This window comes from Xenopus laevis, chromosome 1S, assembly GCF_017654675.1.
Source record: "Xenopus laevis strain J_2021 chromosome 1S, Xenopus_laevis_v10.1, whole genome shotgun sequence".
NCBI lineage: Eukaryota > Metazoa > Chordata > Amphibia > Anura > Pipidae > Xenopus > Xenopus laevis.
In genome coordinates, this window is record NC_054372.1 from 141231780 (window position 1) to 141244889 (window position 13110).

The following is a 13110-nucleotide window of genomic DNA, read 5'->3' on the forward strand; positions in this document are numbered from 1 at the left end:
GAAGAAATCGAGCACCGCATGATGAATCGTCGCCGTGTCGCCTTTTCTGAAAAGGAGAGCAAGCGGAGTTTCGGTAAGTTATTTCTTAATAAAAACTTAGCGATTTAAAAGTTTAATATGTATTTGTGTTTTTTTTTCGTTCTGCACGAACGATTTTTTTCATAAGAAAAATTGATGTTACTGATCCTTTAAGCACAGAGGCTGCACACAATGACAGACTTGTTTGACTTTTTGCTTCTCACAGCTTAAAGTGACGACGGACGCCGACAGGTGCGAATCGCAGACAAGAGACAACTGCAGATTTATATCCACCTTCAGGAGATCAGAGCATCAATGGATTCATTGTTATAATTTTCCAATGCTGCATGCTTTTCTATAATACAGATCTCTATGAGACAACAAAGGTTACTTAGTTTATCCATTTTATTTCAAAAGGTCAGCTATTAAATGGGTTAATGTATTAAAACAAAATCACACCCTTCTCTGATGTACCAAAAAAAATAAAATAAATGTGCTTGAGTTGCCCCAGGCAAGGTTGCACTTTGTAGGCTAAAATCAGAATGATCCTCGTCCAAATCTTTAGTGCTGAGACCACAGTCCTTCATCCCAAGCAATCAGAAGCAGCAGTTCCACAGCATCTTTCTCTCACGTGCCAGCTTTGTATCGTTGTCCTCCTAATGGCTTCCTTAGGCATAGTACTTCCCTGAGGTTGACAATTTTCTTTCGGCATATAGCTTTCTATGATTGCATGACCTCCTTTAAATGAATCAAATATATATATATATATATATATATATATATATATATATATATATATATATATATATATATATATATTATATATATATACACAAACAAATCATAAATGTAATGATTGCTCCCACAAAAAAAAAAAATACACGAAAGCCCTGTAACCCACACCAAATGGTCATGGGAAAGGAGTCAAAGAGAAAAGTGCTGTGTGGGACAATAACGAGGCTGGTGCGTGGCAGTGGGCATAGCATATGGCCATAATCTGCATGCCCTCTGTTTGTCCTTAAGGTGCATAATCATATGGTTTAGCTGGCAAAGAGACACTAATGTGAGTCCCCTAGCACCACAATTCTACGCATATGATCCTTCCCTGTTTTACCCATCTTTAAATTAAAATGTTGGATTCCTGCTACAAGGATCCTACAGCTTCCCCAAAGTGAATCTTCTGTCCAGGCTTCAAGTTAAAGTTGAAATCTTTTGGTGCCTCAAAAATAAGGACTATGGTGGAACCAAGGTTGAATTCTCCTAGCTGGTCTCCCTTCCGCATAACAATCCCATCTTGTGTATTGTTCGTTACGTAGCTGAGATCATTGTAAGAACCTTTGTTATATCGAGGGCGGTTTGTCTGTAGATCCTAAAAGAGGAATCAGAAGATCTTAGTTAATAATAGCTTATCCTGACAGAGAAAAAAAAAAGACCACGAAGTGCAATAGAGAGCACTTAGGCCATAAATAATGGGAATATCTTAATCATATGTTTAAAATATTGAGATATTGTTCAGATAATAAACCGCTGTTGTGATTTTGTCTCAAAACATTATGATATAATACAATGTAATACAATCTTTGAACCCCCTCCCCATAAACTTGAAAATAAAGAATATTGAAGAAAAAAAAAATACAATCCTGTTCTAAATACAACAATCAACACGTTTGTTAACGGACCAGTAACACTAAAAACTAAAAGTGTATCAAAGTAATTAAAATATAATGCAGTGTTGCTCTGCACTGGTAAAACTGGTGTGTTTGCTTCACAATCACTACTATTGTTTATATAAACCAGCTGCTGTGTAGCCACGGGGGCAGCAAATCAAACTGGAAAAAGAAATATGAATAGGAGAGGGCCTGAATAGAAAGAGGAGAAATAAAAAGTGTTCGAGAATTTGTTTTTAGATGGGATCAGTGACCCCCATTTAAAAGCTGAAAAGTCAGAAGAATGCAAATAATTCAAAACCTATAAAAATAAATAATGAAGACTAACTGAAAAGTTCCTTATAAATGGCCATTCTAGAACATACTAAAAGTTAACTTAAAGTAGGGAAAAACCCTCCCCCCACACACAGACAGGGCCGCCCACAGGGGGGAACCGTTGTCCCAGGCCCGCAGGATTTTGTGTCTAAGGGGGGGGGCCCGGCCATGCTTCACTTACTTGATTAGCCGGGCCCCCTGCTTTCAGCATGCTGCACAGCAGCTCTGTGCACGGAAGATTTTCTCCTATTAAGATTTGCTGTAACCTCATTGATCCTTTAAGAATAAGTCCCAGTAAATCTGCATTGGGATTGGACCCCCTTATCCAATCCCTGTAAAGCTTTACCGGGATTTATTCTTAAAGGACCCCCTTAGACACTAAACCCTGGCAAGCAATTTTTTAAAAACTTTGGGGGGATCTGGCCAATTTTTTTTTTTACTTGCAGGGGGGCCCCTGAGCACCAATGTTTTTTTTTTAAAAAAAAAAACAACTTTTATGGGGGGCCCTGGTCGCAAATGTTTTTTTTTTAACTTATAGGGGGGCCCTGATCACCAATTTTTTTTTAAAAAAAACATCAGCGCTAAAAACGGTAACCCCCCCCTCACACAAGTTATAAAAAGCCATTGATGGTCAGGTCCCCCATAGAAGTTAAAAAAAACTGTGGCACCAGGGACACCCATAAAAGTTTATTTTAAAAAATTGGTGGTCAAAGCCCCCCTACAAGTTAAAACAAATTTGGTGACCAGGGAAAGGCCACACAGTTACTCACAAAGCATTCATCACCCATCACCATTTGCAACGGACAGACTACAAACCTGAATAACAGGAACATGAAATTTAAGCAGCCAGAAAAAGACTTTTTGTGGCACAAACTGAAATAAACCAATATATAAGCCCTGCAAGTGGGGAATTACAGATATTTCAATGGCAAAGGATGTACAATCTGGGCTATAACCCTGTACTTGAGATTTCAAATAAAGCCACTATTCATAAACAAGCAACACTTCCTCCACACACGATGTCAGGCCACAGAACTATGAGAGTGGGGTCAGGTGGTCAGCTGGAATTCATACATGGCCACAGGAAAGTTGACCAAAAATTGGCCAAACCAAGCCAGTTCATTTAGAGGAAGGTAATCTTTTATATTTTATACAATGTGATGTATGAGAATCTGTGATTTTGTACAATCACTATAACTAACAAACAAAAGAAATTGTTCCACAACAATGGCATTAATAATGTGGAATTTGCTGCTGGGGGCTGAAGGGTATTTCTGTTCCAGCAGATTCCAGTATGAGAAGGCTGAGAATTAAAACCTTACATAATTAAAGCTTTTTTTGAAAAATAACCAAGTGGATATAGATCCTGCAAGAATTTACAAATTACATTAACTGAATCTGGAACAAATATGATGCCAATTGTTGCTACAAAACAGATTTCCATAAATACTTAATTCTGTTAACGGTTGTGCAATAAAGACCAAGATACTCCTAGTACTTACCCTGTCAAAATATATCTGGATAGAGCCCACATTTGTAGCTCCAACAGCTGTGAGGGAGAAAAAGCCATGCTTCCAACCTCCAGTGAGAACAACACGCTCATTGTAACAAAATAGTTCTTTAATCCATCTGGCCACACCTGGGTTTACAGACATGAGAGATCCTGCAACACAAGGTTTAAGAGTTAACGCAATTTTGATAAGTAAAAGCTATATTAAAGGGGTTGTTTACCTTCAAACAACTAGTTGTTTTCAGACAGATCACCAGAAATAACGACTTTTTCCAATTGCTTTACATTTTCTAAGTGTCACCGGTTTTCTAATATTAATATGTAAAGTGCAATTTTTTACTTTTCTAAAGCAGCTCTGGGAGGGGGGTTGCCGACCCTGTAAACTGTTCTAAATTGATACATTTAGTTGATACATTTCTTATCTTTGTCCCTGCTGAGCAGAATCAATAGTTTTCATTAAAGGCAGCTGTTAGAATTGATACAATAGTTGCTAATATTCCAGAGATGCTGCTGAGAAATGTATCAATTTAGGGCAGAGACACACGCTGCGTTTCAGGGAGATTAGTCAACCGGGGACTGATCTCCTCTTCTTCGGAGCAACTAATCTCCCCAAAATGCCTCCCCGGCGGCTATAATGTAAATCGCTGGCTGGATGGCGCTTGGGGCAATTCATTTTCTAATTTCGCCCGAAGTTTCCTCGTGAGGCAACTTCGGAAAACGAGTGCCATCCCGAAAAAAGTGTTTGGAAGGTGAACAACCCCTCTAAATGAGGAATGGGGTGAATTAAATTCTAGGCATCTTTTTTAATTAAAAGAGGAGCAGTGACCAGCTCTTCGTTGTAGCTCTCCATTATCCCAACTCCTGTCTGGTGGCCTTGTATGTCTCCCTTAGGTCTCTTACACAGAATGTTTTTTTTATTTTTTTATTTTAGTGTTCTGAGCACACATAAATGCCTAAGCGTAATGAGTTCACTTTATATGGCTGTGTGTACCCATGAGCATTCAGATATGTCACATTCCAGTGGACAACAGTGGTGTAACTACAGAGGAAGCAAACCTTGCAACTTTTTAAAGTTTTGGGCCTAAAATTAACTTGAAGTGAATTTTTCATGCAAGGGCAGCCTGATCTTTTAAATGACTTTGTACTCTGCTACAAGGAAGCCCCAAACTCAAGTGGAACGCAATTTAAGAAAAGACCATATCAAATCCTAAGTTCTCCCTCGGTGTATTGCATCAAAAATCCACCTCAATGGGAAAGAAGGAAAACTGACCATTAAGAGGCCTTAGCCAAGGTACAGTATTCTTGGGGAAGCAGAGGGACCCCTATAGGTTTTGTGTCACGCTTTATTCTCAATAAAAGATATATTAATATAGTACAGGTTTGGGATCCATTATCTGGAAACCTGTTATCCAGAAAGCTCCAAATTACAGAAAGGCCTTCTCCCATAGACTCAATTTTATCAAATTAATACAGTTTTTTAAAAAATAATTTCCCTTTTCTCTGTAATAATAAAACAGTACCTTTTACTTGACCCAAACTAAGAGATAATTAATCATTTTTGGAAGCAAAACCAGCCTATTGGGTTTATTTAATATTTATATGATTTTCTAGTAGACCTAAGGTATGATGATCCAAATTACAGAAAGATCTGTTATACGGAAAATCCCAGGTCCTGAGCATTCTGCATAACAGGTACTATACCTGTATTTGGTGCTATATTTTGATGATTCCAGTTCCTTCACACAAAATGGTTCCTCCACAGATACTTACTCTGGTGAGACAGTTAAAGGTGAGGATTTGTATTAGCAGAAGTTCACTTTTAATAGAACATACCTGGAAAATGCCTCCTATGATGCACATTCCAATCTGTGGGAGAGTGAAAGCAATGATAGTCCCCAGGAGCCAAGTAAATGACACAGTGATACAGTTCATTTCCCTCCTGCGTAACCAGTTGGTCTTGGAAGGAACCTATAAACCAAAAGAAACATACAGTAAATTCTAGTGTAAAAGTGTAGTACTTATCTGGCTAGAGTCGATTTTTACAAGGATTTGCATAGATTATTGCTGCCAGGTTAATTAAAGCCACTCGCACCACACAATATTACAGATCTTACTCTTTTGGAGTTGATTTTCAGTCCAGGTTTGGGGCCCCAGGAAGGATTCCAGAGAGTAAGTTACACCTTTCACTTGTTCCACCACACAGTTTTTCACTCTACCAAAGTGCAGAATTTTACCATCTGAGGGGCTGATCTGAGAAGCAGAAATATATAACATAAGTCCGATACTTGTGTATTGCAATTACCCGGATGGGAAGGGTCATGGCAATAACAAATATTTTAACCCAGGAAAAGCAGAAATCCGTTAGTGTGTCACAGTGCATGAAATGCAGGTATTAAAGGGGAACTATCGCAAAAATAAAAATGTAATATAAGTTTCAGCATAATGAAATAAGAAACTTTGTAAAAACAACCACAAAATTCTGTACTGTTTCTAAAATAATCAAGTTAATTTTCATAATCCCTCCCTCAGCATGTTTCTCTTCATTCTGCCTTCATGCAGGAGTTGGCTATCAGATAATCATTACCAGTTATATCCAATATATCTTATAGGTGGGGGGGCTTCCTTTCCTAACAGATGAATTAGAGCTCACTCAAATAACTGATTCCAGTGCAAACAAAATCTAACAAAATAACTGCCTTTTGCAAAAATTCTGCATGTAGAGAGACATGATGTCTGGTGATTTTAATAGAGGGAGCTCTACTACATCTTATAGGCAAAAGAAGCCCCCTATAAGATATATTGGATCTAACTATCAATGACTGACACCCAACTCTTGCATGAAGAGAGAATGAAGAGAAACAGATGCTGAGAGAAGATGAACTTGATTTTAGAAACAGTACAGAATTTTTAATTAATCGCATTTACAAAGTTTCTTATTTCAGTATGATAAAGCTTATATTAAATTTTCATTTTCCTGAAAGTTCCCCTTTAAGTGGCAGCAGTGTATTAGAATGTGTCCCTCTCTTGACCTACCACACTATGGGAATCACAGACTGGCCGGACTTGTGGCTTCAGTTTCCTGCGAAAAAACTCGCTGAGATTACGGTACTGGTGAAGATCTTCCACTGCAGCCTCCTTCATGTTCACACCAAATGTCCAGATGTATAAACTGTATACTGGTTTCCTTAGCCATGTTGGGAGTTCCACCTGATTCAGACGTCCCCAAGCCCTGGAGAGCAGCCGCGTTGGCACTGATTTGTAAAGAGCAACCTAAAGGAAAGGGGATCAATGGTAGTGTTTAAAAGCTTGCTTCTATATTATACAATCATTTCCCCATAGTATATAATATTTTATAAACTATATAAGGTATGTAAGTATATAAGGTCATTTGTAAACACAAACACAATCATAGATATTGTAGAATTATGTGCTCACATATAAAAAGAACAGCATGTTGGATGAATTAGCAGGCTTACACGATTGTTCATTAAATCAAAAGGCACAATTTTTGTCTCAAGGTTATAAGAACATTCAGCTTTAATATTTAGCAAGGCTGAAATATAATTGAGTTAGAAGTTCCTAAATGTTTTCAGGGGAAACCCACATCATGTAAAATACCAGTTTCACTATAAAGCAGATGTTCCCCCAAAACAAACTTACTATTGCATTTATTATTTAGTAGTGTCTGTATTTTAGTAAAGCAGTTACATCTGAGTGGATAGGTTTTAATGCAAGGGAATGCTTTTCCACTTTTGTAAAAAGAAAGCTTCACACACATTGCTATTAAGAGTAGTATCTTCTTGGCTGTTTATAAACTTAGCATTCCAGGTTCTGAATCCTGAGAAGGACAACTGATTCAGAGAACAGAAAGTTCTAAACTGAAATGATGACTGCACAATAGGAAAGAAGCTTACATGTCTGTGGCAAGTACTAACTTATAACACAGATGTTGACAACAGAGAGAGAGAGACTTTCAATGAAGGTGATACAGAAGTTCCATAAAACAGTGCTGAAATGCTCACTGTACTGGGTGGGACAGGGAAGAAAGTGGAACTTAAAGCAGAACAGCAAAATGGGTTGTTGATGGTTTCACAAATTTGGAGCTTCCATAGGACATAGCGCCAGCATACAGATTAGCATTTACAAAATCTGTGTCAGTAGATATCAGGCTTTCCACAAGGAGCTGTGGTCTCTTGACAGTATCCAGATAATAAGCAATATAGACATAATATAATGACAAAGCCAAAAGAATCTTCATAGCACAGAGGTATAGGCACAGCATATCCAGTAAATAGTCAGTATCGTTTCCACCACCATCAAAGTGTTTGCCTCATAATACCGTGGACAAATATAGATTATTCTTCTATCTATCTATAGTGCACTTGCATCCATTCAAGAAGCTACCAGGTCACTTACCCTGCTTGTAGGACGCCATCCCACTGTCACCAAGGGTTTAAGTACAGCAAAAGGTAGAAGGTAATAAAGGATAGTGAGAGGCCAGGAGCGCAGTTTCAGAGCGGATCTAGACATGCAGGTCAGCTGCCCCAACCTCCTTCTGAGTGCCAGCTGGGGGAACTGTATCCTGTGAAATCAGACACAAGTGACAAAGCACAAATTCTGTTACATAGAAGACAACAGTAACACAACAAACATTGTACAGGTTGAGAGCTGCTGCTTACAGAGACATTCTAGTACCTTACGTACTAATCAAATTTAGTTTTAGCTATTGCACACATTCTGTTTTTATTGCAATCAATATTCAACCAACAAGAACAGCTTTGCTGTATCACAACGTTATGGAATTAGCACCCACCAAAAATAAATCATCTCATACTATTGTTTCTCTTCATAGAGGCAGTCCTGTTCTGAATGTACGGCACTAAACTGGACTTATAACCCAAGAAGACAAGAACAAGTACAGATTCAGAGAAGCATCACTGTCTTTTTCATCCCTTCAAACTCAGATTATGGCAGGATGCATTATTACAGTAAAGAGAAGAATGTACTTGTAAACAATGCTAACCCACATAACCCACACCCCAAATCCAGTCTTACATCAAAAGAACAGTTGTTTCCACAGACAGCTGGTACTGGCACTTCCACAGAACAAAAATCCTCAGAACAGACTCTAGTCCATTGTGAGAATCCCAGAATAAGAGGTACCCACGATTCAGGGCCTCCTACTGCTCCCTCCCTTCTCTGCAGATTGCTGCTGACCAATCCCTGCCTAGCTGCCTCTTCCACTAACCATTCTTTTTCAGAGGCACATTCCTTGCATCCTTTGTGCCTTGTTGATACAGTACATGCTGAGCCAGCTTCTTTTCTGCATGGCTGCCTGCACAGTAGCATCACAGTAGCATCAACCCTTCCCCCGCACATTCAGCTCAACGCATAAGAAGCTTTCACCTAATTAGGCCAAACAATAGCTTAGCTACGGCTTTCACTGCCCTCTCTCTGGCTCAGGTGACCTGCATTCTGAGGATACCTGAAGCGTGTCCGTCTGTTGGGGATGGTATTTTCGGGTTTTGCAGGTTCTGATTGTTCTGTCTTCTCTTCTCTGGCCCAGCTGCTAGCACTGGCAGATCTTGTTTTGCGAACATGAAGTTTTACTTTGCGCAGGCTACAGCGCGTTGAAGATTGGGAAGGAGGCTTTCGACATCTCACCATGTCCTCGGGTATAAGTCAGGAGCCAGCTGGCCACTCAGTGACAGGCACATCATCAGGTCTGAGGCCGCTGGTCTCTGCTGCCTCCTAGCCCAGTGGAGGATGTGACGACACAGACTAATGCTCTGCTATTCTCAGGGATAAGCAGGTTTCCAACGTCGCTCCTCCCAACTCATCCCAGATGCTGTCATTCATTCCGCATATAGACAGACCTCTAAACAGAACAGCCTTCCTACTGCATCGGAAGTCTTTTTTGATGCTTATCAGTGGCTTTATGCCCTTTTTCCCTAATTAAACTTCCTGTCAAGAAATCTTTGCTCAGAAGTTGCATTTAAGCAAGAGTAAGATAAGAAGATCAACAATTTCTTTCTTATATACACAAATCATATATAATCAAACATTATTTTACATTTTTATAACATTGATACCATTAGCATCACCACACTAATAATTAAAAGATGCAGAATATCAATTCCATTTTGGCATCCTTTTTTTGACCATTATCAATTGCATCTACTCAACTGTAGGCTGGAGGATAGAACAGCACCATTAAATATTAAAAATAAAAATGCCTTTACTGCACTTTTTGGGGCATTACAGCGACATTTCAGGCCTCATTCGGCAGTTTATCAAGCTTTATAAAGGGGCGAATGAGGCCTGAAATGTCACTGTAATAAAGGCATTTTTATTTTTAATATTTAGTGGTGCTGTTCTATCCTCCAATCTCATATATGTGCCAGTGGAAGGTGGCCACTGGCACATATTTAACTCAACTTTAGGAACAGAACTACCAAAAAGTTAAAGGAAAACTATACCCCCCAAACAATGTAGGTCTCTATTAAAAGATACTGAGTAAAACAGCTCATGTGTCAAACCCTGCTTCATGTAAATGAACCATTATCATAATAATATACCTTTTTAGTAGTATGTGCCATTGGGTAATCATAAATAGAAAATTGCCATTTTATAAAAAATTCACATAAAAACCAAAGGTAAGGTCACATGAGCCAATTAACAGACAGAGTTGTGTCTTTTGCTTCCTCACTTCTTCCTGTTACAGTTAGTGTTGTATTTCTGGTCAGGTGATCTCTGAGGCAGCACAGATAGTCACAAAATGGTGGTTCAAGGCAAGAGATGTAAAAGGGCAATATTTATGTAAATATATATTCCAGTTTGGTAAGATTCTTTAATATGTCATTCAATTTGATATAAACTATCTGTTGCTTAAGTATTCATTTTGGGGGTTTAGTTTTCCTTTAATGTCCATAGACTGGAAATTAAAATTTCTAAATTTTTTAAACAAGAAACAGAAATATAAAAACAGCAACAATATGATCACCAATTATCACTAAACCATTGAGGGGGTGTATATTTACCTTATTAAAGGGATACTGTCATAAGAAAGAATTTTTTTTTTAAATTTAAATTAAAATTTTTTTTAAATTCCTGTTCCAGCAGAATTCTGCACTGAAATCTGTTTATCAAACGTAAACTGATTTTTTTTATATTTAACTTTGAAATCTGACATGGGGCTAGTTTCCTAGCTGCCCCCAGTCATGTGACTTGTGCTCTGATTATCTTCAGTCACTCTTTACTGCAAGTTGGAGTGATATCACCCCCTCCCCAGCAGCCCATCAGCAGAACAATGGGAAGGTAGCCAGAAAACAGCTCCCTGAAACAAGATAACAGCTGCCTGGTAGATCTAAGAACAGAACTCATTGGTAAAATCTAGGTCCCAGGCAAAATTACCTGAGATGGAGCCTACACACCAATATTACAACTTAAAAAAAAAAAATACACTTGCGACAGAAAATTACGACAGAATCTCTTTAAGGTATTCTGTTAGAATCTCTAAAAACAAGTACGGACAGCCTGAGAATCATTTTCTGTATTTCCTAAGGTTGCGGCATTCATTTTTCATAGCTCAAAAACATATCTAAATAATTCCATTTGTTCTGTTCTACGCCTATGTCATTTGAGGTCCACAGAAGCCTCATGCATTCTGGTTCTTTATATACATCAGAAAGAGTTGCAACTGCTGACAAAAAATCACAAGTGAACACTTGCATGGGGTACACAGCACTAGCATTCATTGATTTGCATTGACATTGTGCTGATTTAAAAATAGGACAATTTTGCCATGAGAGCAATTTGTTCACCTGTAGAGTTATAATATTCTGCACAGCTTTAGTGCAGGGTTTTAAATGAGTTCTGTATGACCCTGTGCAAACTCACATCCTATGTTATATTTATATGTATTTATATTATATGTATACACCTAAACCTAACACATTAGAATTAAGGTATGTTAGAATTAAGGCACTTTTTAAGTACGTGTAGCCCATAAGCAACTCATCAATTAAGATGAGCTCTATGGTGTCATTTGTTTACTACTTATCAGGAAAAAAAAAACACGTTTGTATTTCAGAAAATAGGTTGCCACTATATAACAGTTTTCTCAAATATCAACATTTCAGTTGCCAGAATGGCTAAGGAGACCATTCTGCATACTCAACTACACAACAGATATTAATTATGAAAAAACACAGCTGCCGTTCTGCTTCACAAAAAGGCCAGCACTGTGCCACTTTTTTCATATAGTGTAGTAGTTATATGCCATACCATGTGTTAGAGAGCCATTTGCTATTAAAATGATTACTCTATACAAAGATGTCTATGGAGCCCCTGAGTAGACTTGGGGTCATAAAATCCAGTGGACAGCTACATCTAGGCCACCAGCTGGACATTAAATAAAAGTCATTCAAGAGAGTCAAGAGATGGCAAAATCCAGCCTTGATACAGAGTAGAGAAATATAGAAAAAGAAGTCTACCAACCTACAATAGGAGTCAAAGTGAAGGCTTTATGTTTAAAACTATATAAAATTACCAAAGAAGGAAAAGGAAACCCAAGAACCTGTGCCCAGAATTTCAATAGCCTTCTTGGATGTTATCTAAAAATTGCCAATCTGGAAGGACAAAATAAAATTTAGCTTATACGTATGTAACCCAAAATATACTCAGGTAAACAAACACTGCACCATTTTATAATTTGTGATAATAATAATAAAAAAACAAAAATGCAAGAATAGCAGTTCCTACCTCCCATGTTTGTGCCACTTTTGGGGGCACCTCTATACCTAATTTCTCCAAGCGACTATCCTAGTAGCTTTCATACTGTTTGTAGCCTGCATAGCTGCCACCAGTCCCCAGTAAGATGTAGAAAGGTCGTATTTGGACAGCCAGGTTTGTGGATGCAGCATGTAATTTTCTTCCATCTGCGTAAGAATAAAATTATACAAAAACACTGAGTTTTTAGGTATAGATAAATAAATAACTTAAATAAAGCCTGGCCTTGAAATTCTCCCCGAGCCTTGCAAGCGATTCAGGTGCACTCAGGATATTAACCAAACCACTTTGAGGCATTCTTTAATACAGAGTATTACAACAAAAAGTATTAAATAATAGCTCATGCATAGGCTGCCGTGGGATATCTTCCAAAAAGAACGTTATTATATTAACCATTCAATCTTATATGGGGCAGATCTCATATCATCATCATCCATGGTTTAGCATAACTAAGTATCTCCATCCTTCTTATGGAGGAGAATAACTCGCTGTCTTAGCACAAATGATAACTTAAGCGTGCCTAAACTAGGGATAGCTGTGATGTATGAAATTCCCCAGTGTTTGGGCAGTGCCTATGGTTTTGGGGTGGTTTGTAGCAATTATAGTGACAGGAGACAACAAATGTATTCCTTGTTTTGTGCTAAGGTTCTAAGGGCCTAGTAAATAAGGTGACCTTTAACCCTGATGTGAAATCTTCAGACAAACACTGTAATTCTCCAAAAGTGCCCTTCTGTGTGTTTTTTTTAATTTGGAGCATAAGTTGATATTTACACTGCATGCTTTCTTTGAGAGTTTTCAGCACCAAAGTGC

General features: G+C 38.2%; 1 protein-coding gene across 3 annotated transcripts; it reads right to left on the reverse strand.

The window, feature by feature from the left end:
- Nucleotides 1-405: 405 nt before the first annotated feature.
- LOC108707108 (phosphatidylserine decarboxylase proenzyme, mitochondrial) lies at nucleotides 406-12433 on the reverse strand. Of its 3 annotated transcripts, none has more exons than XM_018244069.2 (7): nucleotides 12274-12433; nucleotides 7927-8092; nucleotides 6544-6780; nucleotides 5625-5760; nucleotides 5344-5478; nucleotides 3503-3663; nucleotides 406-1387 (listed from the first exon to the last, which is right to left on the reverse strand). In XM_018244069.2, exons 2-7 carry the CDS (start codon nucleotides 8038-8040, stop codon nucleotides 1163-1165), a joined length of 1008 nt encoding a protein of 335 aa, XP_018099558.1. In that variant the 5' UTR covers nucleotides 8041-8092; nucleotides 12274-12433; the 3' UTR covers nucleotides 406-1162. The 3 variants fall into 3 exon arrangements, with proteins under 3 accessions (XP_018099558.1, XP_018099556.1, XP_018099557.1); XM_018244067.2 differs by lacking the exon at nucleotides 12274-12433 and adding an exon at nucleotides 8996-9305; XM_018244068.2 differs by lacking the exon at nucleotides 12274-12433 and adding an exon at nucleotides 8566-8684.
- Between the last annotated feature and the right edge of the window lie 677 nt (nucleotides 12434-13110).

Excerpts from the sequence above, each read along its gene's own strand:
- LOC108707108 (XM_018244067.2), bottom strand. The coding sequence starts at position 9,177 with ATGGTGAGATGTCGAAAGCCTCCTTCCCAATCTTCAACGCGCTGTAGC. Across the intron at positions 5,761-6,543 it reads TCTGTGATTCCCATAGTGTG|ATCAGCCCCTCAGATGGTAA; the intron begins GTAGGTCAAGAG and ends TCTGCTTCTCAG. Across the intron at positions 1,388-3,502 it reads TCCAGATATATTTTGACAGG|GATCTACAGACAAACCGCCC; the intron begins GTAAGTACTAGG and ends TTCCTCTTTTAG.